We start from the raw sequence: 25,029 nt of genomic DNA, 5'->3' as shown, positions 1-25,029 counted from the left end.
ATCAAGTGATTTCTTTGGGTAATTTCGGCCATGAGTGATTTTCTGCCTCCACTTAAAAGTCAAGAACCAGCATCATCTTAAAGTTCTGCCTTAGCAGGCAGGCATCCAACAACACTTAGAATCAATTAGCTTAGAACTTGAGAAATAACCTGTGTTCTCAATGCAAAAATTCAGGTTTGAAATTAAAATTTATTTTTCCTTTGCAATCAGGGAATAAATAAAGGTAAATTTTAGAAATGGACTTTAAAAACATGAGATGGTAATTAAACTACTAACTAGTCTTATTGACATTCAAACGCAATCACACTGACCCCCTTCACCTGCCTCTTGTTTTGTTTTGTTTTTTTACAGCACTGGACTGCTTCATTCCAAAACACCCAAATTAGAGTTAAAACAGCATTTAGTTTTTTGCTATGGTTCTGAGTCCTTTTCTTCATCATCTTTCCTTTTAATTGGATATTACAATATTCCTAATAGCGTATACAGGGAAAGTTCAAATTAAAATGGATTAGCACTGTGATTATTCAAAGAGCTACAGATATCACTACAGTATCGCCAGAGTACTATTGCCTTAGCTTGTCCTTGCAGCTGCCAAATTGAGCAAGAATTGTGGAGATTTCTACCCAATTTCAAGAAAAATGATCTGAAGAGAAAGTTATATTCAGATTAAGCAGCTTCACTACCCATGTGACTAACCTTGGTTCTTCAGTTTCATGGGCTCTGTTGACTCACTTCTCTATTTAAGACGTTTATTTCCCAGGAAATAATACTTACACCATCAGAATCCATTTCCACTTAGAATAATGCCAAAGTTAACAAAGCAGCATGGGAAAAAGCTCAATTCCTTCTGTGTGAGTTACAACATGAATGCTAGCTAAGGAGAAAAGTTTTACCTTTTACAGGAATCCTTGGATTATCTGGCACTATTAACCAATGTTGAGAAGTAAAGAGGGGACAACTGATTGACCAGGTGGGGCTCCTGTTTGCCTGAGCCTTGGTGGGATTACCAGGTTTCATCAAGGATATGAGCTTCAGTTCAAGGATCAGATCCTTACATTTATCCGGATACCAGTAGAGATTTAGTTCTGGCCATGCTCTTAGGAGACTAATTCATAAGCCAGAATACCAATTTATTCAGTTTTCATCCACATACATGTGTGTACACACACACACACACATACACACATACATACACACACACACACGTGTACAATAAAACTGTCAAATGGACAAAATTCCAGTGTCTATTAGTCAATATATTCACTTTCCAGTTAAAAAAAAATCTATTTAGAAACCAAACCATTCTCAGAAGTTTACTTTTGAGTACAGTATCCTATCTACTGTCTTATGTGCCTCCTCAGTGAGTCTGTGAACTCCTGGAAATCAGGAGCTGCCTTTCATCTTTATATTCCCAGGGCCCAGCACAGTGCCTGGTCCATAGTAGACACTTACGTATTTTTTCACATATGAATGAATGAACAATGGTGTATGTGAAATCTCTTTGCAAACTATAAGGCACGATATAAACAAAGAATTGTGATTATGAATAAACAGTGGTGTCAGTAAATTTGACAGACTAAAGTACCCACCTTCACAGTAGAAGGAATGCAAGCAAACACTGGGAATCAAGTGAAATGCACACTTATAAAAGCAAGATTAATATCTTAATGTCAATTAAGGTTTTAGATAACATTGTAAAAGATACAAAGTACAGAAAATGAGGTTTTAAAAGTATTTTAAATGACCAAAATATAAGAATGAATTGATGTGAAGAGAGAGAAGAAAAGGAACCCTAAAACTAAAACTTCATACCTCTGCACTAGTGTCCACCAACTCAGAAACTCAGGCTCTACGCCTGATAGGAAACTGGGCAATATCCCCAGAAGAGATTGTTTAAAACTTCCTGTTTGCATTTCTTTTACCTTGGAAGATGGGAAATGAGGAAAAACAAAAATATGGGTCAGTGAATGAGTGAAAATTTTCCAGAGAATATTATCAGGATCATCGTATCTCAGAAAAAGACAGAGGTCATATTAATTGTGTTTAGGTGAGATGTTGAATACATTTGGGTTAAAATGTACACCAAGTCGAAGATAATCTGTGTGGTTAGACCCTGATCTGGCCAGAAGAATATTTTGATTTTCTAAACTTATTAGGTAAGACAAAGAAGCTAAGTAAACAGTTATTGAATTCTCTAAGTCTCCACGTTACAGGAAGAAGTAAACCAATGACAAATAGCCCCCTAATTCTGCTGTCACAGCCTTGAGAAAGAGGAATCAGTCATGGTCCTAGTTTGGGACTGGGAAGGAGGTACCCTAGCCACAAACTTGGCAGAGCCACTGATATGGTTGACTCATGGCTCAGGAAGCACCATTAATTCAACATCAGCCATCAGTCACATCCATCTGCTTAGGGGAAGAATATGAAGACCAGAAGCAGAATTGGTAGACAATAGAAAGTGCCACTTCCTTCTTTACTCACAACATCCTATTTTGCTTTTTTCTTTAAGCTGAGCCATCCTGCCACCTGTTGGCAGCTCAGCAGCTGCCCAGCGGCTGCTCAGCTTGGGCCAGGAATCAAACTGCTGTTGCTCAGAGCTCAAACTCTTGAGCGAGCTCTTAACCAACTGAGCCACTTGGCCGGCCCCTATTTTGCTTTTAAGTGTATGGTATTTTTAAAAAAATCTTCGGGGGCCGGCCGAGTGGCTCACTTGGTTAAGAGCTCACTCAAGAGTTTGAGCTCTGAGCAACAGCGGTTCGAGTCCAGCCCGAGCTGAGCAGCTGCTGAGCTGCCAACAGGTAGCAGGATGGCTCAGCTAAAAAAAAAAAAATTTTTCGTATTTTTTTGAAATATTGAGATAGGCCAGGAAACATTTGGATAAGCTAGTCCTGAAGTAGCAACAATATCCCCTATTTCCACTAGAAAGAGCAGTTTTCTTGCTTTTTGCCCATGTTCCCTCTCCTGAAAGTTACCCATTCCATGCCTCCCCCCAAAAGAGAAATTCATACTTTAGTGGTTTGTCTTGTTTTGTTGTCTTTCAATCACATAAATCTCAAAAAACAACTGGGCAGAAAGTTTGGGGAAATTAACTAGTCCTTGAGTAAAGCCCTGGTGTGACTTACAGTTAGGGGAAGAAGCAAGGAAAATCTTACTAGGAGAGCATTTATTGAAAATCACAATTCCTCATGTACTAAATTAGCTGAGACTAGTAGAGAACCAGGCAATAGGAGTAAGAGAGAGATGCGACTTCAACGGAGCAAAGCATACTAAGTGAGAAATTGCTCGAAACTGGGAACGAAGCTGGGATGTATGCATATCAGTCTGCCCTCCAGATAGAGATTTTAAAGGACGACTCAACCATCATGTCACTGGAGCCAAAGGAAATCCTTACTTACTCTGCCTGGTAACACGCTGAATCTAAATAGAAATCACTGTGTTCAGAGTTGAGAACAAAAAAAGAAAATCATATGGAAACTACTTAAAAACAAAACAATAAAACAGGGGAAAAGAAACACTAGTCTAGAGATTCAGAAGCTTTACATACATTTGAATGACTTTTCGCTGGAGCCAGAAAAAAATTATAGGAAATTGTTTGGCATCTTAAGTAGAATTGAAGAAGACATGCATGTGTGGGAGTGGAGAAATAGAAGAAATAAGGAGAATTTTGGTAATTGTTGAAGCTTGGTGATGGGTACTTGTGTAAGTTTTAAAATTTTTATAGCAAAAGTTTTTTTGTTGTATTTTTACATTTTTTTATTAGTTTCAGGTGTACAAAACAATGCAATAGCTATACTTTTCATCTCTCATGAAGTAACAACTTCCCCATCCACCACCCCCCCAAAAGTTTTTAAAACTAAAGGTCTATTCAAGATAATGAGGTAATTTTGCAAAACTGCAAAACTTTACATAGTCATAAAATAATTTCATTTCAATATATAAGTGATATGTGTAAAAAACATAATTTTTAGAATTCCACTTATAATAGTAAGAATACTCATATTGGGAATAATCTAATTTAGGTAATAAAAGCTATCAGAGAAAAATGATAAAACTTATTGAGAAATAAAGGAACCCTATAACAGATCAAAAAATACTCATGGGGCCGGCCCAGTGGCACGATGGTTAAGAACTGGCTTGGGATGCCAGAGGGCCCCGGTTCGGATCCCACATATGAGGGCCAGTGACACTGCCCTCCACAGCTAAGATGCTGAACGACAGCTCAGCCTGGAGCTGGGCTGCTGTGAGTCGCCGGTGACAGCGTAGGCTGCAGCCACTGTGGCAGTGGGTTGCCATGGGCTACCGTATGTAGCCTGCAGCCAGCGTGAGCGGCCAGCAGCTGCCGTGAGCGGCCGTCCAGAAACCGGCGACTGATCTGCCTCGCCCGGGAAGAGCACAATGATGGTGCCAACTTGGGCCAGTGAAGCAACATCCTCCACAACTAGACTGAAGAACAAAAGGACAGCAACTTGTCTGTTCCCCTTCCCCCAATTCCCCAGCACTGTTCCCATCCCCCCAATTCCCCAAAAAAAAACTTTAAAAAAAAAATACTCATGGACAAGAAGACTAAACATAGTGAAGATAGCAACGTTTTCCAAGTTAATATACAGATTTAATATTAATACCTAAAGCAGAACCATATTAATGCGTATAGGTTAGAATTTCTCATTCATATTCTTGCTTGCCATAACGTTTCTTTGAAGCTCTAATCTTATGTGTTAATCATATTTTTATTTTCTATGTTTTATGATGTTTTGACATCTTTGGGGTGGAGAGGTCGCACTTGCTGACTGGTGAGAGACTGCTCTTCAGGACTACATAGTTCCTAAGACAGTAAACAAGTTGTCGGTGAGCCCACCTTTCCTATGCAAACCAACCAATCCCAAGTCCATACCTCCAACCACCTCTGTTATCTCGCTCTTACACACAAAGCCAGTATTTGTCCTGTCCTCAGTCAACTCTGTGCCAGATAGCAAACAACTAGAGACAGCCCTATGCACCAAAGCCTGCTGGAATTATTCAAACCATCCAGTCCTAAACTGTTTGCCTTTCCCTGCCTTTCCTTTACTGCAGAAAACATAACAGAGGCTATTGCCTATGCTTTTCCTTTGCTCCTTTCTGCCTCCTAACACTGGTGCTTCCCCCTGTGACCCTGCATGGCATGGCATGCCTTTCATTTCTGGGGCAACTTTTCTTTCAGTAGCATTGACCTCTCAATGTTTTCACTCAATCATTTTTATAAATTAAGAGCTGGGCACAAATCATCTTACTTTTCTGCATTCTTTGGCCACTATGTCTAGCTTTTTTCTTTTTAATGTCTAGTTGTTTTTTTTTGTCAGAAGCAACTACTACTGCCAAAACTATTTATTTACAATGTTACAGTATTGTTGGGCATCTGTTGATCATTCACTAGCTGCAGAATGCATCAGTTATGTTTATAATACCTCCTTCCACATATGTATGCACTGCTCATTTGATGATTTAAAAATAAAACAAAACAAAAAAAACAGAGGCTACAAAAGCCATAACACATTCATTCATTCAACTTTTTCCTGACTAATTAGCATGTGCTAGAAAGTGTGCCAAGTTCAGGAGTGGGAATACAAAGGTATCTGATCCCATCCTTAAAAGTGTCACACTTCAGTTAGGTAAGTAAAACATGACCAGAAAATTTCTATATTATAAGACGTGAATTTCATTTAACTTTTAAGGTTCTCTTAGAGATGTTTCATAGCCATAATGCTAATACTGAAGTCCAAATTTGTAAAATTGCTTATTTATTTTTTCACAAGAAAAAAAAAGAGCTATTTAAATGATTAGTAGGTATTGTAATACTAAAAGGAGGTATTTCCTGACAATGAATAAAAAAAATTATATAAGATTCACAAGATTTGGGGAGATCGTCCTGTTTGTTATTATTGAAGGGGAATTATGATTCTGTTGTGTTTCACTTGGCTACGAAGCACAATTGTTTGTTTGTTTGTATGTTTTTCTTTATTTCTTTTACTGGGAAGCATGGCTGAAAAACCAAAGAAAAAATACAAAACACAAACACACATTTTTGTCAGAAAATATAACAGTAACAAAACTTTTACCCATCAAGGAAATATGTAAATACAATGAGATTCATATAGCAACAACTTTAGTTTTAGAGCTGGGTCAAGTTCCTGAGAATAATATATAACCAAATTAAATCCAAATGTAATCTAAAACTCTCTAGTCAAATAAGTTAAGAAAAGGAGGGAAAGGCTAAAGAAAAAAGATGAAAAAACATTGATGGCGAGATCCAAGATGGTGGAGTAGTAAACACTGTAAACATAGCAGTAAACACAGTAAACACCGTGCCTGCTTCCTTCTGTGAACAAATTAAAATTACAACTAAATTATAGAACAATCAATCTGGAGAACCATCAGAAGTCTGGCTGAACATTAGTTTTATAACTATGGGTTTAAAGAAGAAGCCACATCAAGACTGGTAAGAGTAGCAGAGAGGCAGAACTGGCTAACCCTAAACATCCATGTGGCGGTCGAGAATAAGAAGAGGTATCTTGGCTGGGGAGGTTCCCCCACAGGAACGAGGGACCCCAGCCCCACACCAGCCTCTCCAGCCGAGTACTGGTGCCGGGAAGAGGAGCCCCCACATCTGGCTGTGAAAAACAATGAAGATTCCGACCATCCTGACGGAACGGAGGGCAGTGGGAAACACAGGCATCCTCTTAAAGAGCCCATGCACAGACTCTCACTCACCTTGGGCTCCAGCGGAAGGACAGTAACTCGGGGGTTGTCGGAGACATACCAGGGACAGACTGAATTGTGTGGCTTTGAGCTGAAGGCTGGAGGACAGTCGGCATTTTCAGCATTTTCGCTGTGAGGGGCCCTCCTTCTATGCAGCCAGCAGGCTGGTGCCATCTGTGTGTTGAGCCCTCCCCCTACGCTTACGGCCAAATCTGAATCTGATTGGTCTATTGAGTTCCGAAGCTTCACCCTGCTTATTCACTGGGCCCCACCCCACACAACACCAGAGGCTCTTTCTCGAAGAGCAGCGAGCCCCGCCCCCATTGCACTCTTTCTCGGAAAACTAGACCCCAGGCAGGCGACAACTTTGGTAATCGCCATGGTATCTAATTATGGTTTTCATTACAAGGCATTGTAATTTTCATATATTTAAAAGCCATTTGTCTAGGGCCAGCCGAGTGGCTCAGTTGGTTAAGAGTGCAAGCTCTGAGCAACGGGGTCGCCGGTTTGATTCCCACATGGGCAAGTGAGCTGTGCCCAAGCTGAGCTGCCACTAAACTGCCAACAGGTGGCAGGATGGCTTAGCTGGTGAGAGCACGTGCTCCTAACAACAAGGTTGCTGGTTAGACTCCCGCATGGGATGGTGGGTTATGCCCACACGCAACTAAGATTGAACACGGCACCTTGAACTGAGCGGCTGCAAGCTGCTGACGGGCGGCTGGATGGTGACTGGACTTGGAGCTGAGCTAGCTGCGCCCTCCACAACTAAGACTGAAGGACAACAACTTGGCTGTTCCCCTTCCTCAATTCCCTAATAAAATCTTTTTTAAAAAAAAGCGCCATTTGTCTATACTCCTTGCTCATTTTTCTATAGTTATTTGTAGTTTCTCATTGATTTATTTTCTAAGAAAACAATTAGTTAATCTGTAAGTCCATTAAAATGATATTTAACCCATTAAAAGGACAGTTTTGGAGTCAGGTGAACCTGTGTTTAATTGATGGCTCTGGGCATTTGTTGTCATTTCTAAAATGGAGATGAAAATGATACCTCCTGTTCATACAGATGTAATAAATATTAAATGAGAAAAGTAGTTGTGTACCTGATATGTAATTATAGGTAACTATTTAATATTTACTATCATCATTATTAGAAATAAAAACAATAACACAGTAATAACATTTTATATTTGCATAGCATTTTTAAATGTTCTAAATATTTTAACATCTTTTAAAATCTTTATTGCAATCCTGTAATGAAGGTAGGACTTTGCTGAAATAATGCCTCACTTGTGCTCTCTATACTAGAAGGGTAAACGGAGTTGCAGGTAAGGTTTTTACTTCAGACAGAAAAGACAAAGCCCAGGTAGGCTAGGTCTAGGAGCTAGAGCTAATTAAAATCACCTTGTAAGTGATGGAAAAACTCAATGCACAAGGCTGAGCCTCAATACTATAAATACAGAGGGTGCCAAAAAATATGCATACACATTTTAAGAAAGGAAAATTGTTTTAAAATTTTAATGCTCAATATATACCGATAACAAAAGATGAATACAAGTCACGTTTGACTTCTGCAATTACAGGAGGTGCTCAAAGTGGTTACCATCAGCATCCAGACACTTCTGATTACAACAAACTACTGCTTGAGCAACGTTCACCAAAGTGTCCACTTGTATACATTTTTTTGGCACCCCCGGTATAAAGAAACACTGGGCAGGAGTTTTGCATAGTGTATCTCAGATGTCATCTGATGTTTTTTTAAGATGCAGTATTCCATGCAATGTGGAGGTGACAAGCCCCTACCGCCTACCCCAAAGATTTCTGCAAATTCCTAAAGAGGCTTATATTCTCATGGTCCCATCTGGTTCCAAACTCCTTCTTCCAGGAAATTGGTACAGTCTGTAATCATCTTGGCATCTAACCTGAGCTCTGCAATAAGGGCATCACTTTGACCCGGATTGAAATTCACTTCTGGTAGTTTCCAAAATAAAATAAAACACTCACACTTTTGCAAGACATAGTGAAATATTACTGAAATTTTGTGAGGGTTGGGTTAAATGCATGAGTTATGTTGTGAAAATGAAAAAAAAATCCTCAAATTGCACACAAACACCCTTGTCCATCTTTTGGTCAGACCACAAACAGAATTTTTTTTCACTGGCTACTATTCCCCCAAAGTCACCCAGATCCTAGCTGCACTCCTTGCCAACTCTTTTCTCATCTACCCCTCTGATCTCTTTCTCAAGTCCCTTCCTAGATCAGTTCTAGGAAATTAAAATTCTCTGTACTCTCTTTTGAAGCACAATTTAGCTCTCCTCAATCTTTGCCCCCAAATTTGGGCTTACATCCACATTTCCCAATCCATTTCATGCTCAGCAGAACAAACGGGATTTTCATATAACTAATATTTTTAGAAGATTTATCTTTGTGTGTTGGCTCATTTTCTCAGTTGTGGTTACACAGCACATTTCTTTCCCCCTCCACTACATCTTTATTTAAAATTTCATACGGTACCAACAAATTTGTCTCCATGCCTATCCCTTGTGCTCAAATGCTAACTGAATAAGGGAACACATTTTCTGGAGAGTGAGGATGAAGAAATCTCCAGATACCAACACTCTTCAGTCTGAAAAAAAAGATTAAGATCTCCAGCCTGTGTCTTCTCACTACTGAAATCCACCCAGCTAACCTCATCCAAGAATGAAGAGCAGGAAGAGGCCACCCCCAGCAGGATGATAAAATACACACTACCTATGCACTGTTTTAGTTTTTTAATCTATTTTTTTTCATTGGAATATATGTGGACTGCCAAAAATCAAACAAACATTACAAAAATATGTAATGTGACCACTGTTAATAGTATGGTTAAGATGTGTGTGCTTTGAGAGGAAGATAAACTTTGAAGAACATTCTACAAAAATTAATCCTTTAAATCACATTGCTTAGTGTTAGATTATATCCAGACAGACCTCGACTACTGTCTTCACTGAGCTATGGACACTTCTTTAATGATCTCTGGTAGCCCAAAAAACCACCTAAACTATTAGGCATGGTAGAAGATCTAAGTGTGTTGTCATTTCTTTGGCTGCAATGAAGTAAATATTGGGTTGTTGGAAAAATCATGACGTATTTTTTTCTGGTTTTCATTGCAAAAATGAGTCATGACTTTTCCGACCACCCAATAGTTGAGACTAGAACCTTGAAGAAGTGAAATGTAAGCCTTTGCCTAAAAGGCAAATCCTTCCTTTCATCATACTTGTTGTTTCTTAAGTTGGACACCTCGCTCATTAATATTCAATCTTCTCTTCTACTCTATGTTTATAAGGTTATAAACATAGCATCTAAGGATAGGAAACAAGTTTTGCTGTACAACATCATTTTTATTTGTATATTTTCTATTTTCTAATTTCCACTATAATTCATTCTTTGACCTATGAATTATTTTGATGTATCTCTCTTACTTTACAAATAAGTCACACTGAATTGTCTTGGCTATCTTTATTGTTATTCTAATTTTAATGCACTGTGGTCAGAAAACATGATCTGTATGACTGGATTCTTCAGTGTGTGACCACACATGGTGAGGTGTGGTCTTGAAAAGAATGCGTTTTCTCTAATTGCTAGGATCAAAGTTCTACATATCTACTAAATCAAGCTTGTTAATTTTATTGTTTAAATCCTTATGTCATTATTAATTTTTGTCTAATTGATCCATCCAACTCTGAAAGTCACTTGAAATTTTCCACACTTTCTGTCAATTCTGTCAATAGAATTGTGTCAAATTTTGTTTTAGAAATTTTGAGACTATGATTATCAATTGCATTCAGGTTCAGGATTGTTATAACATATTGGTGAATTTTTTATTCTATCATATAATGACCCTCTAACAATGCTTTTTGCCTTAAAGTCTACTTTCAATGATGTAAATTTAATAGATATACCAGCTTTCTTTTGGTTTGTATTGTTCTTTCCTATCCCCGTTCATCCTTTCTGTGTTCTTACATCTTAGGTATATCTCTAATACAGTATATAGCTAAATTTTATTTTATCTCATCTGAGAACCTCTATATTTAACCAGCAAGTTTAACCAATTTGCCCTTCCAGTGATCAGTGCTGTATCTGGATTTAATTTCTACCATATTATTTAGGGCAATTTACCATGCATTTCTTTTTTCCCTCCCATTGTTTAATGTAAATAGCTAGTCATCCTTGGACACCTGGACAATTTCTAAGTAAGAGAGAGAATACAAAATATTGGTCACCAATCATAGTTTTAATATACCTTTAACTATTTTTATACATTATAGGTTGACCATCAATTAACATGTTTAATAGAAGGTTCCTATGCCCTTGGGTGATAGTTGTTTTACTGAAGTACTTTGTACATCGGCTCTTAGTCACCTGCTTTCTGTTCTTCTCTGTCTATAAGGGAACAGAAACTTATTGCTGTGGTTAAAGGTTGTAACTGGTATGATTAAGGCTATACTAGATACAGTAGTTGCAATAAAAGAATATACAGATTTGAAAAAATGGATGTTTTTTTTTACTCATCCAGGGAATTTTTATAGTTTACTAAGGTAGAAAATCCAACAATATATATTGTTTGCCTACTATGCTAAGATTAATTTTTTTTTTTTTAAGATTTTATTGGGGAATTGGGGGAGAGGAACAGCGTTGGGGAATCAGGGAAGGGGAACAGACAAGTTGCTGTCCTTTTATTCTTCAGTCTAGTTGTGGAGGACGTCGCTTCACTGGCCCATGTTGGTATCATTGTGCTCTTCCCGGGTGAGGCAGATCAGTCGCCAGCCATTGGACAGCTGCTCACGCCGGCTGCCAGCCACTCACAGTAGCTTACCACAGCCCACTGCAGCTTACACCATCGCCATAGACTCACAGCAGCCTAGCTCCAGGTCAAGCTGTTGTTCACCATCTTAGCTGTAGAGGGCAGCGTCACTGGCCCACATGTGGGATCTGAACCAGGGTCCTGCTGCTCAGAGTTGGCGTCCCAAGCCAACTCTTAACCAATGCGCCATTCAGCCAGCCCGCTCTCTCCATGTTTCACACCCCGGTATAACTCTTATTAATTCTAAGTTCTAAATATCTCTTGAATTTGTTGTTTCTTCATTCTGGCTAACACTACCTTCAGAATTCATAATTTCTTTTCTGAATCACTGAAATAATGTCCGTTTCCGTGCTTACCTCCCTCAAACCCATCCTTCACCCAGCTCCTAGAATAACCCATTTAAAATAAACAACTGACCATGTAATTTGCATAATTAACAATCTTCAGTGACTCCTCATTGTCACCAAAATAGTCTCATTACTTATCCCGGCACAGAAGGTCCTCTATAGTCAGTCCCTTTCTACACCGCAGTCATGCCAAGTTATGTGCCATCTTCTGCTTAATCTTCCAGGCAGCCTCACACCTCACCCCAGCTTCCCTGGCCACCCGTCAGCTCCTTATCTTTCAGAACCCAGGTCAAGATTCTTCTCGTCCAGGAAACTGACAAGCAAATTCTTACTGCACCCTTTGTTACATCACTACTCAATGTGCTTAACTATTATTGCACTTATCACACTGTACTGCCATGATTTATCTGTTGCTCCAATTAGATTGAGTTCCTTTTAAGAGCAAAGAAATTCTTATCTCCAGCCACAGTACCTGGCACAGTGCCAATTAGATGAAATACTCAGTACTTACCAATTAGTGAATGCTTTGACTTATGCAATACCGTACGAAATTGACTCTTGTCTTCTAGTGCCACTATCAAAGTACCTCTATCCTCTTATACATCCTTCCACCTCTAGTTTATCAAACTTTCCTAATGACACCTAAATTGTTTCTGAAGTACAATTCCGACAAGTCTTGCTTAACCTCAGAAACCTCCTATTAATCCCCACCTCATTTCCCTGCTGCTCCAGTAGCTCACAGCAACCTAGATTTTCCTAAGTGACAGCTCGGCTTCATCCTAATTATAAAACCAACCTGGAAGGGCAGACAGTACCCAACCAGCCTCCACTTTAACTGCTCAATCACCATCTAATGAAGCTAATGAGCATCAGACACCCTTCTAGATCCAAACTAGAATCTGGTGTTCTGGTAACAGCTACAGAATTCCCATATTATCCAGTTACTCCATATCCATATAGTCCCCATTTTGACTATATGGTAAACTCCATTTCATCACTCTATTTGTACAGCAATGGTGTACGGGGGGCTGGGGTGAGGGGAGGAATGACGCTAAGGGAGATCACTGTCTACAGAGAATTTTAAAACAATCATAGAACTGACAAAGGTCTGCTTTTTATCATCATCATGAAACAGCAATTCTGAACAATGTCAGCAATAAAAGACTACTCCTGCCAGGACCACTCCTTAGAGAACCACTGCAATTCAGGCACCACTCCCTTTGGAAACCCTTAAGCCACTGCAAAACAGAAGCAATCATCTCTTCCTAAACCCTTAATACACATCTGCATCTCCTACAAGGCCATAAGCATGTTAAGGGGAGCTTATCTTTAACCCCTAGTATTGACATTGATGAACACACTCACCCTTCTAGCCAGCTCCCCGTCAACAGCTTGCCTCAGCTGCCCAGTATGGTCCTCAGTGAGTGAAACGCGCCAAGTCCCAGCTCTTCTATGTTGCTAGGAGAAACAAACCATCATGCCTTACACTCACCCCATAGACCAGACTAACTGCATACAGAATATAATTTGAGTTCTAAAGGCCGGCATTCAGAGAATGCCATAATCTGGACCTGACTCTAATTCCTACTAATACTTTCATCATACCAAACTACTTATATTCAGTATATTTCTGCCTATTACATGTAAGTTCTTTTGTGTTAGAGTACTTTGTGTCTGATTTACCAAACTGCAAAGCCCCAGAAGGGAATTTTTTTTTTTTTCATGCGGGAGTCAAACAGTCGAACCACCAACCTTGCTGTTAAGAGCATAGGTTCTATCCACTGAGCCATCGGGTGGCAGCTCAGCTCAAGGTGCAGTTTGGTCCCAGCCGCGGGTGGGTGTAGCCCACCATCGAACAGGCAGTCTTGTCATTAGGAGCACATGCTCTCACCAGTTGAGCCATCCTGACACCTGCTGGCAGCTCAGCTGCAGCTCAGCTCGGGTGCAGCTCAGGTGAAGCTCACTGGCCCATGTGGGAATCAAACAATCAATCCTGTTGCTCAGAGCTCGTGCTGTTAAGCAAACTCTTAACCAACTGAGCCACTCGGCCTGCCCTCCCAGAAGGAAATTGAAACACTCAGTACTCCTTTAGAGCTGTAGATACAACAGACACTCATTACTATCGAATAAAACCAGGGACAGTTAATACATAAAAGAGTAGAATACATTTTTATTATGTCTAATTTTATTACTTTTTTTAAACTTTATTTTCGTAGAATACATTTTCACATTAGATTCCCACAGTGGGGAAATAACAATTTATTATTGAAAGTCTTATATTTGTGGACAGATTATTTCAGGACAAGTATAATGAACACATTTGAGGATTAAATCTCAGTTTGGAATCTGTTATATTTTAATACATCTAATAGGAAACCTCTTCCCTACATGGAACTTTTCTATATTCAGAAGCTCTCCAGGCTCTTTTTCTTTGGATTTAGAAATTAGTAATGTGAAATATTAATGTTTCCTAATTTTAGTTTCCCAAAGACACATAACCATGAGTAACTGGTATCAACTGAACAGAGGGGGGAGTTTTCAAATATGAATTAACAGTCCTTCCCTCTCTCCATCATTCCCAGGACAAATACAGAAGTTTGATCAGGTATTGACAGTAATAAAGCTAATTTCCTTTAAGAGTTTGATAAATTAAAATGCAAAAGCTCATATATGTTTAATTATACTGTGAGTCTTGTGAGAAGCTGGGAGACAACTCTACTAACTCACCAGAATAAAGAAGTCACTCTCACAATTTCTTGGATACAATTCCTCACAAACCTTTTCCTCAAAGATTAAATTGTAAGAATTACCAAGTGATTAGAAGAGATTTATCTCACCAATGGACTTATCTTTTATTTCCTTCTTATTGTGAGTTGAATGGCATGACAGAGCAGAGGCAAAGAGGTGTACAATCAATGTTCAACGTATGAAGTCAAAAGGTCAGAGCTTCCACAGCATGGCAACGGCTTTGCAGATGCCCACATCATGATAGTTGAAATAACAAAGCCCAGCAAATGTTACAGCCGATAGTGCCAAAATGCCTGCCTTGGCAGCCTTCTGCAATGCATCCCCATGGACATAGTCAGTGGCAACTTGTCCAAGGCCCCTAAGGACAAAAAAAATCAGAGTACAAATGAAAAACCACAAATGATGTAGAAGGCTATACAGATAACTTGGTTGCAAAAAATAATCAATCAAGTTCAAAATGGAACAGAGTCATAAACCAAAATAAAGGAATCAGGCGTTCCCTCATAATATAATAGACATTTTCTCATTCTTCAGATTAAATTTTCCAAAGTCATTTATGTGAGAGACAGTAATTAATTGCTACTCTATAAAATCTTGGGTGTTTTTTTTTAAACTAAAATAAATGCTCTACCGAGTCTTTAATTAATTCAAAAAGAATGTATTAAGCAGATATTATGCACCAGAATCTGTCACAGACGTTGGGAGTACTGCAAGGAAGACAGCATCCCTGTCCTTATGAAACATACATTCTAGTGAAGGAGAAAGAGTACGTATGTGCTAGGAAGAAATATTTTTGAAAGGATGACGTGAATGAGAAGAACATTCCAAGCAAAAGTAACAATGACCTTGGCATGTTTGTAGGCTAGTAAAAAGGTTAGTGTGGCTGGAGAACATGGAGATCAAAAGGCAGGGACAGATCACATAGGGCCCTGATGGTCATGAAAAAGTTTGAATTTTATTTGAAATATAATGAGAAACCACAGATATGCTTTAAGTAGGGAGTAATCTAATTTTGCTTTTCTTAGTAATAGTTTTACTGAGATATAATTCCCATACCATAAAATTAACCCTTTATAAGAGCACAAGTTTATTCAGAGTTGTACATCATCATCACTATTTAACTTCAGAAGACTTTCATCTCCCCGCAAAAAACCCTGTATTTTAGCCTATTGCTCAACCATTTATTTGTTTTGTTTCTGTAGATTTGCCTCTTCTAGACATTTTATATAAATGCAATCATACAATATGTGGCCTTTTGTGTCGAGTTTCTTTCACTTGGTATAATGTTTTCAGGGTTTATGCACGTTGTGGCGTGTATCAATACTTTGATCTTTTTTATAGCCAAATAACACAGGCATACCTCATTGTATTGCGTTTTGCAAATATTGCGGGTTTTTACAAATTGAAGGTTTGTGGCAACCCTGCATTGAGCAAGTCTATTGGTGCCATTTTCCAACAGCATTTGTTCACTTCACGTCCCTGTCACATTTTGATAATTCTCAAAATATTTCAAACTTTTTCATTATAATTTATATTTGTTATGGTGATCTGTGATATTTGATGTTACTAGGGCAAGACCCTCCACCAGCAAAAAATTCATGACTTGCTGAAGACTCAGATGATAATTAGCATTTTTTAGCAAAAGGGTATTTTTTTTAATTAAGGTATGTACATTTTTAAAGACAAAGCTAGTGCACACTTCAGAGACTATATAATATATATAGTGTAAACAAATTTTATATGCATTGGGAAACCAAAAATTTCATGTGACTCACTCTATTGCAATATTAGTTTTATCGCGGTGGTCTGCAACTGAACCTACACTATCTCCAACATATACCTGTATTCCTTTGTAAAAGTATGTCACATTTGGTTAGATATTCATCAGTTCATAGACATCTAAATTGCTTCCATTTTTTGACTATTATAAATAACACTACTATGAACATCATTGTACAAGTTTTTTGTGTGGGGCCAAACGTTTTCAATTTGGGGGCAGGGGGGTATACACCTAAAAGTGCAATCTTTGAGTCATATGGTAACTCTATAACTTTTTGTTGGAACTATCAAACTGTTTCCAAAAGTGGCTGCAACATTCTACATTCCCAGCAGAGACTTACCAGGACTCCAACTTTTTGATATCCTTGAAACACTTGTTACTGCCCATCTTTTTGGTTTTTTGTTTGTTTGTTTTCTATTAGTTTCAGGTGTACAAAACAATATAATGATTAAACATGTATACCCCTCACAAAGTATTAATCCCCCACCTGGTCTACTTACTGCCCATCTTTTTTATTACAACCATCCTTGTAGGTGTGAAGTGCTATTTCATGGTTTTGATTTGCATTTCTCTAATAACAAATGATATTGAGCATTTATTGGCCATCTGTATATCTTCTTCGGAAAAATATAATTTTACTTTTTTATAAAGGTCCCTCTAGCTGTAGTGTGGCAACTGGACGCAGGAGAAGAAGGGCAAGAACAGAAACAGAAAACTCGCTAGGAGGCAGCTGAAGTAGTCTACGCAAGTCTGTTGGCTTATCCTAGGCTGGTGACAGGAGATGGTGTGAAGTGACAGTTCATGCTATGCTTAGAGGGCAGAACTAACAGAACGAACTGATGGACTGGATGTGGGTAAGACAAAAAGAAATATCTAGAATGATTCCTAGAATTTTTGGCTTGAGCAACTAGATTTAATTGAGTTAAGAAAGACAGAAGGTTTTCAGGGGAAATCAAGAGATGTCAGGGGAAAAAGAGTGATTTTGGCAAAGTTAAATTTAGGACAACTATTAGATATTCAAGTGGCTGTGTTGGTTAGACAACTGGAAATATAAATCTACAGTTCAGGAAAAGAGGTCAGATCTGAGCTCACCTTGGGCAAGTGTATAGATAGAGAAATTAAGAAGGTCAAGACTAAGTCCCTGGTTCAGACCTTTATTATTCAGAGGTCAGACAAGAGGAGAAGGAGCTGGTAGAGACTAAGAAGGTACAGCTGGTGAGGCAGATGAAAACAAGGCGAGTATGGCATCTCGGAAGCCAAAGATGCTTATTTAAGGAGGGAATATACAATTAAGTTGAATGCTGCTGAAAGCTCATGTAAGTGGAGGACAGAGAACAGACAACTGGATTTGGAAAAATGAAGGTCTTTCCTGATTTTGGTAAGAATGACTTCAGTTAGATAGTTGAGATAAAAGCCCAATTAATGTAGGTTAAAAGAGGCTGGACACTGAGGAACTAGTGCACAATTATATAGACAACTCTTTCAAGTCATTTTTTTGTGTATGTGAAAAGGAAGAGAGAATTAGTGAGGTAATTGGAAAAGTCAATTGTAATAAAAAATGTATTACTTTAGAATTATCTCTTATTTTGATTTTTCATTAATTTAGATGGGATCTCCTTCCAAGAAACATGTATTAGAGAAATATTACTGTACTTGTAATCTAATATTTCACATTCAACTGGAATTCTTTATTTTGAAAGATCCATGTGGTTAAAAGACCTTAGAAAACTAGCCAAACATAAAAAACTAGGTAAGCAAAAAATCCCCGTTAACACTAGCTAGAAAATAATGCTGACAAGTCATTTAACCTCCCTAGGGTTTAGTTTCCACATTTGTAAAATCACGGTAAGTAAAGATACTCCTCCAAATCCTTTCAGTTCTAACAATCCAAAATGCCTCCCCTGCCTACGATATCATACTGTCCTAGCAAAATAACATAAAATAAGCAACTCACAGAACCCAACTATTATTTACAAACTTTCTAGAAGGTTTATTAACTGAGAAAATCTAATAAACTACACTGGATAAAATAAATAGAAACAAAATTCATTCATCCGACAAATATTTACTTAGCGCTGTGTCAGGTACTGCTAGACACTAAACATACAATAGCAAACGAAAATTGTCAAAAACCCACATCATATTTCTTTTTTAAAAAAGGGCATAACTGAACTAGACTGTAGAGGATGCACATTTGGGTGACAAAATTATGATGAAATGTAAGGAAATGATTACTATAAAAATCAGGATAATGGTTCCTGGTGAGGAATGGTGATCAGTTATGACAGAGATAGAGCACAAGGAAGGGGATTCTGGAGTAGGTGGCCAAGTTCTATTTCTTGACCCAAATGGTATTACTCTTGTAACTATTCAGTTAGCCACAGATTTAATTCTTGTGATTTTCTGTACCTGTGCTTTCACTCTAGTGAGGGGGGACAAGGAATATATAAAATAATAAAGAGATGATGTAGTATATTAGAATGTAATTACATGCTACTGAAAAAAATAAAGCAAGGGAGAGAGATAAGGAATGTTGAGAAGGACAGTATAATTTTGAATAAGTGGTTAGAGGAGGCTTCATTAAGAAGGCAACTTTTATGATGTGAAGGAAATGAGGGAACAATCCAAGTGTATAACTAGAATAGAGTTTCAGGCAGAAGGAGCAGTAAGAATAAAGTCCTGAGGCCTGGAGTGTCCCTGGCATGTTCAAGAATTATCAAGGAAGCCATGGTGAATGAAGAAGAGAGTAGTCGGAGAAGTAGGAAGAAACGGGGGCCAGATCACAGTCTAGACCACATACTCCACTTTTAGTCTGAGTATGATTAGGGGACAAGAAAGGATTTTGAGAAGGGGAATGTCTTGACCTGACTTAATATTTTAACAGAATCACTGGGGCAGCTGTGTTGGGAATAGACAGAAGAGGGACCAGTTAGGGGACTACTACTGGAATCAAGGATGGATGGTGACTAAGTTTGGGGTTTGAACAAATAGAAGAATGGACAAGATGGACAAGAGTGCTGGAGGAAGAGATCTGGGGGAACATTAGAAGCTCAGTTTTATAGCACACTACATTCAAAATGCCTATTAGATACGGAAGTGAAGACACTGAATGGCCAGGGGCATATAAATATGGGCATAGAAATATTTTATGTATGTTTTAAAGTTTTCTATAGGTCCTGTGTATCTCAGTCAACTTTTCCCTTATATGCAATAATGAAACACACACACAGCAAACAAACTGAGTAGACAACATAATACTGAAAATACTGCTGTACTTGCCAGTGACTATGGAGAGTGAGTGCTGCAGCCAGGGAGTAGTCCATCGCAGAGGAAGGGTTCAAATAAGCCGCCGGAAGTAGGCCCAGGAGCAAAACACTGACAACTCTCTCACCAGTCCAGTGAAGAGATGCAGCCTTGGAACCAGCTATAGAAAGGACCAGCTTCATAAGAGTTGAAGGGGGGAACATATTTCTCACATTCAACATTTGCCTCAAAGTAACCCAAACTGATAGAATGGCAAACAGTATATATATATATAAGACTTAACTCTGAGTATAAAGTGGGTAAGATAAAGAGGTTGTTGAGGGGCCAGCCAAGTGGCTCAGTTGGTTAGAGCGCGAGCTCTGAGCAACACGGTTGCCGGTTTGATTCCCACATGGGCAAGTGAGCTGTGCCCGAGTGGAGTTGTCTCTGAGCTGGTGAGAGTGCGTGCTGTTAACAAGGTTGCCAGTTCCCACAAGGGATGGTGGGCTGCGCTCCCCCGCAACTAAGATTGAATATGGCACCTTGAGCTGAGCAGCTGTGAGCTGCCCACGGGTGGCCAGGTGGCTCAGTGTGCAACAAGGTTGCCGGTTCAACTCCTGCATGGGATGGTGAACTACGTCTCTGCCCGCCCCCACCACCACCACCACCACCACCACCACAACTAGACTGAAAGCGGCAAGTGGACTTAGAGCTGAGCTTGCACCCACCACAACTAAGATTGAAGGACAACTTAACTTTGAGCTGAAGGGTCCTGGAAAAAACACAATGTTCCCCTTCCCCAATTCCCCAACACCCCAATAAAAAAATCTTTAAAAAAAAGAGGTAGTTGAAAAGAGATGCTATCTCCCTTCTTTTGGTACAGGGTGTCTCAACACCTACTATCATGAGTAAAAGATAGATCCACTTTACTTACAGGCAAGATGAACAAAATGTCTTTACAGAATTACCAATCTTGGACTTCAGTGTAATGGACAGATAACTTACGTATATAAGTTAGTGACACCTGAGAAATTCCTTTGAAACTTTACACCTTTATTTTTATCTTCTAATCTTTGGAAGTAAGGTAATATTAAAAATCCTCCTAAAACAAAATTAAACTAGCCAACTCAAAGAGAAGCAAAATTCTGATGTCAACTTTTAGGATCATGGTTGTGGTTTTGTCCCATCACTTATAAACTGCCCAAAACTGATATGGAACACAGACTTCTTTTAAACAAGTGAAAAACAAACTAGGCTTTAAACATTTCTTTGAAAGCCTATCTTTTTTTGGTTACAGACCCCTTTGGGAACCTAATAAAAGGATGAAGTGACTTCCCAGAAACATGCACATGGACACATACATTGAAAACTATGTATACAACTTCAGGGGCTTTCCTTCAGTCCCTTGAACCCCAAGTTAAAACCACTCTGCTAAATCTAACTGAAGTAAGCAAAAGAATGCAGACACAAAAACTTTTCAAGATAAAAATTATTCTAAAAAGCAGAAAGACGATACTTGCCTAATTTCTCATAATTCAGATGCAACTATATCTAAGTGGTTGATGTAAGAATCAAGAGAAGTCTTCATCTTTGTAAAATACTGATCTTTCCAGACTTTAAAAATGGAAATACAGTTAACTCATTATTCATCTACAGATTTTCAAAGACTAATTTAAATAATATCTAAATAGTATTCATCCAAGAAATGCCATGATTTTAATATCAACCTAAATAAAAACAAGCAAGTCAATTACAATTATATGTGTATGTATGCATGGCTTTTTTTAATTGTCTACTATTTTAAATTATTTATATCTGGCTCTTCTCCATCAGCTAAATAATTAGGAGTGACTAAACTACTTCCTACAGAGCTATTTTCTTTTTTAAAAAATAAAAAATTTTAAAGACTTAGACCAGAAGGTTCTCTATGAGTGTAAATGGCATCATTCAACCATGCTGCCATTGTCTGCCCAAAGGTGTAGGCTAAGTCTTCATTTGACAGAATTGGACACAAGGGTTTTCTCTCCAGACAGCAAACCCTGCTAAAGGCATGATAATTAGCCCAGATGAAGACAGCCAGAGAACCCAGAAAGCAGCAACAATGGAGAAAACATACAATGGCGGCTGGGTGACAGGTGAATGTGCTGCGTTCCACACCATCCTGGGGTAGGTCGGTCCTGAAGAAATGCTGAGACATGAGCAGGTCTGACCACTGGGGTTCGGAGGAGAACTGAGGAAAGAGACATTAGGGGGATCATAAGCACCTCTCCTTTAATGGGACTGACAGACTTTCTAAATGACCATAGGCAAGCTACCTCAACCCAAACAGAGGATAACATCTCAAATGTAAAATGAGGATAGCATCTATTTGCTATGAGGTCAGACTAAGTAGCCAGTGAAAGATTGAAAAGTCAACAAACCACTCATATAAAAGGGCTTCACTTTTACTAATTTTAAAAAGTAAATTATATATATCGGGCCAGCCAAGTGGCACGATGGTTAAGAGCTGGCTTGGGACGCCAGAGGGCCCCGGTTCGGATCCCACATATGAGGGCCAGTGACACTGCCCCCTACAGCTAAGATGCTGAACAACAGCTCGACCTGGAGCTGGGTGCTTTGAGTCGCCAGCGATAGCGTAGGCTGCAGCCCGTGGCAGTGGGTTGCCATGGGCTACCTTGTGTAGCCAGCAGCCAGCGTGAGCGGCCAGCAGCCGCCGTGAGCGGCCATCCAGAAGCCGACGACTGATCTGCCTCTCCCGGGAAGAGCACAATCATGGTGCCAACTTGGGCCAGTGAAGCAACGTCCTCCACAACTAGACTGAAGAACAAAAGGACAGCAACTTGTCTGTTTCCCTTCCCCCAATTCCCCAGCGCTGTTCCCATCCCCCAATTCCCCAATAAAAATCTTAAAAAAAAAAAAATTATAGCTCCTTTCTCTTTCCATTTATTCATCTGCTGTGCACTTGAGTAAGAGATAAAAGATACAGTCTTTGTCCTCAAAGAATTCAGTCTAGTTTGGGAAGTTCATCTATTACTGTCCTCCTTTTCAAAAGAAATTTCTCCACTAATACTCTTAAACCCATCCCTTTCTGTCCCCTTTGGGATCCTTTCTCTTGGTTAAAAAATAGACAAGACCTAAGTTCACCTAACTCCACCAGTTACTAGCTGTGAGATAATCAGCAAATAAGTAAGCCTTCTAGCCTCAATGTCCTCATTTGTAAAATGGGAATAATAGCACTTATTTCATAATACTCTGTTGAAAATTAAATAATAATATGCAAGGTGCTAATTTCCAGAATAGTATAAGCACTCAATAAAAGGTAATTTCTCTCCTGTATCTTTAACCTCTCCTTCCTATTGGCCATTTTCCCTCGACTGATGTAATATACTTAACCCTTCCCTTGATCCTATGTCCTCTAATGCCCATGCACTCTTCCCCTGCTCTTTGTCTTTCCAACGATGCTTTTTTAAGGGTTGTCCAAAAACCTCAAATTCCTTACTTCCCTATCATTCTTCAACTCTGAAACTTACTTTTATCCCCACCAAAGCTACTTTGCTAAGTTGCCAAATGGTCTCAAGTGGCCATATCCAACAGGTACTATTCAGTCCATCTTATTGGGCCTTGCTGCATCACCTGGCATAGGTGGTCTTTCCTCTCTTCTTTGCTCTGACAGAACTTTCTTCTAGTTCTCCCTTTGATTCTCTGACCATCTTATATCATCAGTCTCCTCCTGCATTCACTTTTAAATGTTTTCCCAGAATTCTAATCATCTGCCCATTGCTCTCCTCCCTTCCTCTGTCCACCCCCAGCCATTTTGTCAACTCAGCTTCTACTGCCTATAAGCTAATGACACCCGATTTTCTATCTCCAGCCCTGACATCTCTCCAGTTTCAGACATTTAAGTGCCTGCTGGGCCTCTCCCCTAAGATATTCTACATGGTCCTCACCCTTACCATACCAAATACTAAAATCATCCTTCAACTCGCTTTCTCATCCAAGGTTGTCTCCCATTTGCATGTTCTCCACTTTAATGACATCCCAGCTACTTTTTAACCTAACCCAGAAATCTGGAAGTCATGTAGGACTTTACCCCTAAATTCGGACAATCGCCAAATCATACTGATGTATCTCCTTTACATTTCTTGAGGCAATCTTCTCTTTTTTTGGTACTACTCTCCAAGTCCAGGACCTCACCATCCTTGCCTGGACTACAACAGTGCCCTATCTCATCTCCCTGACTTGTGTCTTAGCCTGCCCCATCTCCTGTGACGGCCATCTACCACACTGTTAATAACGTGGTCAATCTAAACTGCAAATCTATGTCAAATCTTTTAAGGGCTCTCCTGCACACCAGGTAAAATGCATAGTCCTTATCAAGACAAGCTCTGTGATTTGATTCCAGTTCACCTTTCCAGATTCATCTCTCATTCCTTATCCTGAACTTCACACTCTAGTATTATCCCATTTGTTTTGTTTTCTCTCATATCAACCAGTTTCTGCACCTTCATCATTGGTTTTGCTCATCCCAGTAGCTCTAACTGTAATAATGCCCGTCTTCCTGTTGCCTTAAACTCAAGACTCTTATCAGGCACACCTCCTTAGGGAATCGAGACAAAGCTAAAACACAGAACTAAATATATTCCCCCTCTGTAGTAGCATAACAATTTATGTACAGCACAACAGTTTGTGTGTTTCCCCTACAAAAAGGAAAACTCTTTGAGGGCAGGAACTACGTTTTTTTCACGTTTGTACCCCAACCTTATTACATTGCCTGGTATAACACAAATGCCCAGTTCAGTGGCATTTGAATTGATCCGTCCCACCCCTACACCAACTCCAGGGAAAATGTGCAAGGCCAGGCCTTGGGACTTGGATCCTCTTTTACGATTCAGGGTGGGCGCATTCTAAGGACAGTGAATGGGGAGAAAAAGAGAGCTCTTATGAATAGCCTCAGCAGGGCTGTAACTTCCAGAAGGAGTTCTCTTTCAGGTTACCCCCTCATATGTCGGCCTAGAGCAGGGGAGATAATGCGCTCCGGTGAATCTCTGGGCCCGTAAGCAACGGTGGTCAATGCTGTGGTTTCAGCAGGAGCGAGAGCGGCCAAAGGGAAGAAGGGATTCCCTGCTCCAGAGATCTCACCACCCAGCAACGAGCCTCACCGCATCCCCTTTCCCGACGGGAGGCTGCGCTAAGAACCTCGGGCTGCCAGGACACCTCACCTCGGCCTCCTTGGGCACTGCACAGGACACTCAGCCTCCAGACACACGCCATCTCGCTACTGCAGGCTCAAGGTCATCCAGCAACCCGGAAGCAGTCATACAACGCCCCCCGCCCGCCCC

The 25,029-nt window shown here is 39.5% G+C and overlaps 2 protein-coding genes across 2 annotated transcripts in view; both read right to left on the bottom strand.

The window, feature by feature from the left end:
• The window catches only part of TEX12 (testis expressed 12), a 71,330-nt gene extending 57,733 nt beyond the window's left edge, over positions 1 to 13,597 (bottom strand). Inside the window, exon 1 of the mRNA XM_019653655.1 lies at positions 13,285 to 13,597. The gene's annotated coding sequence lies outside the window, so the exon portion shown is untranslated. The remainder of the gene's footprint in view (positions 1 to 13,284) is intronic.
• Positions 13,598 to 14,071: 474 nt separating this feature from the next.
• SDHD (succinate dehydrogenase complex subunit D) lies at positions 14,072 to 25,020 on the bottom strand. The gene is made up of 4 exons (XM_019653648.1): positions 24,910 to 25,020; positions 21,807 to 21,920; positions 19,727 to 19,871; positions 14,072 to 15,025 (listed from the first exon to the last, which is right to left on the bottom strand). The coding sequence occupies exons 1-4, from the start codon at positions 24,959 to 24,961 to the stop codon at positions 14,860 to 14,862; spliced, it is 477 nt and encodes a 158-aa protein (XP_019509193.1). The 5' UTR covers positions 24,962 to 25,020; the 3' UTR covers positions 14,072 to 14,859.
• Positions 25,021 to 25,029: the final 9 nt, after the last annotated feature.

Source organism: Hipposideros armiger, unplaced genomic scaffold, assembly GCF_001890085.2.
Source record: "Hipposideros armiger isolate ML-2016 unplaced genomic scaffold, ASM189008v1 scaffold_204, whole genome shotgun sequence".
NCBI lineage: Eukaryota > Metazoa > Chordata > Mammalia > Chiroptera > Hipposideridae > Hipposideros > Hipposideros armiger.
This window is presented reverse-complemented; position numbering and strand designations above follow the sequence as displayed.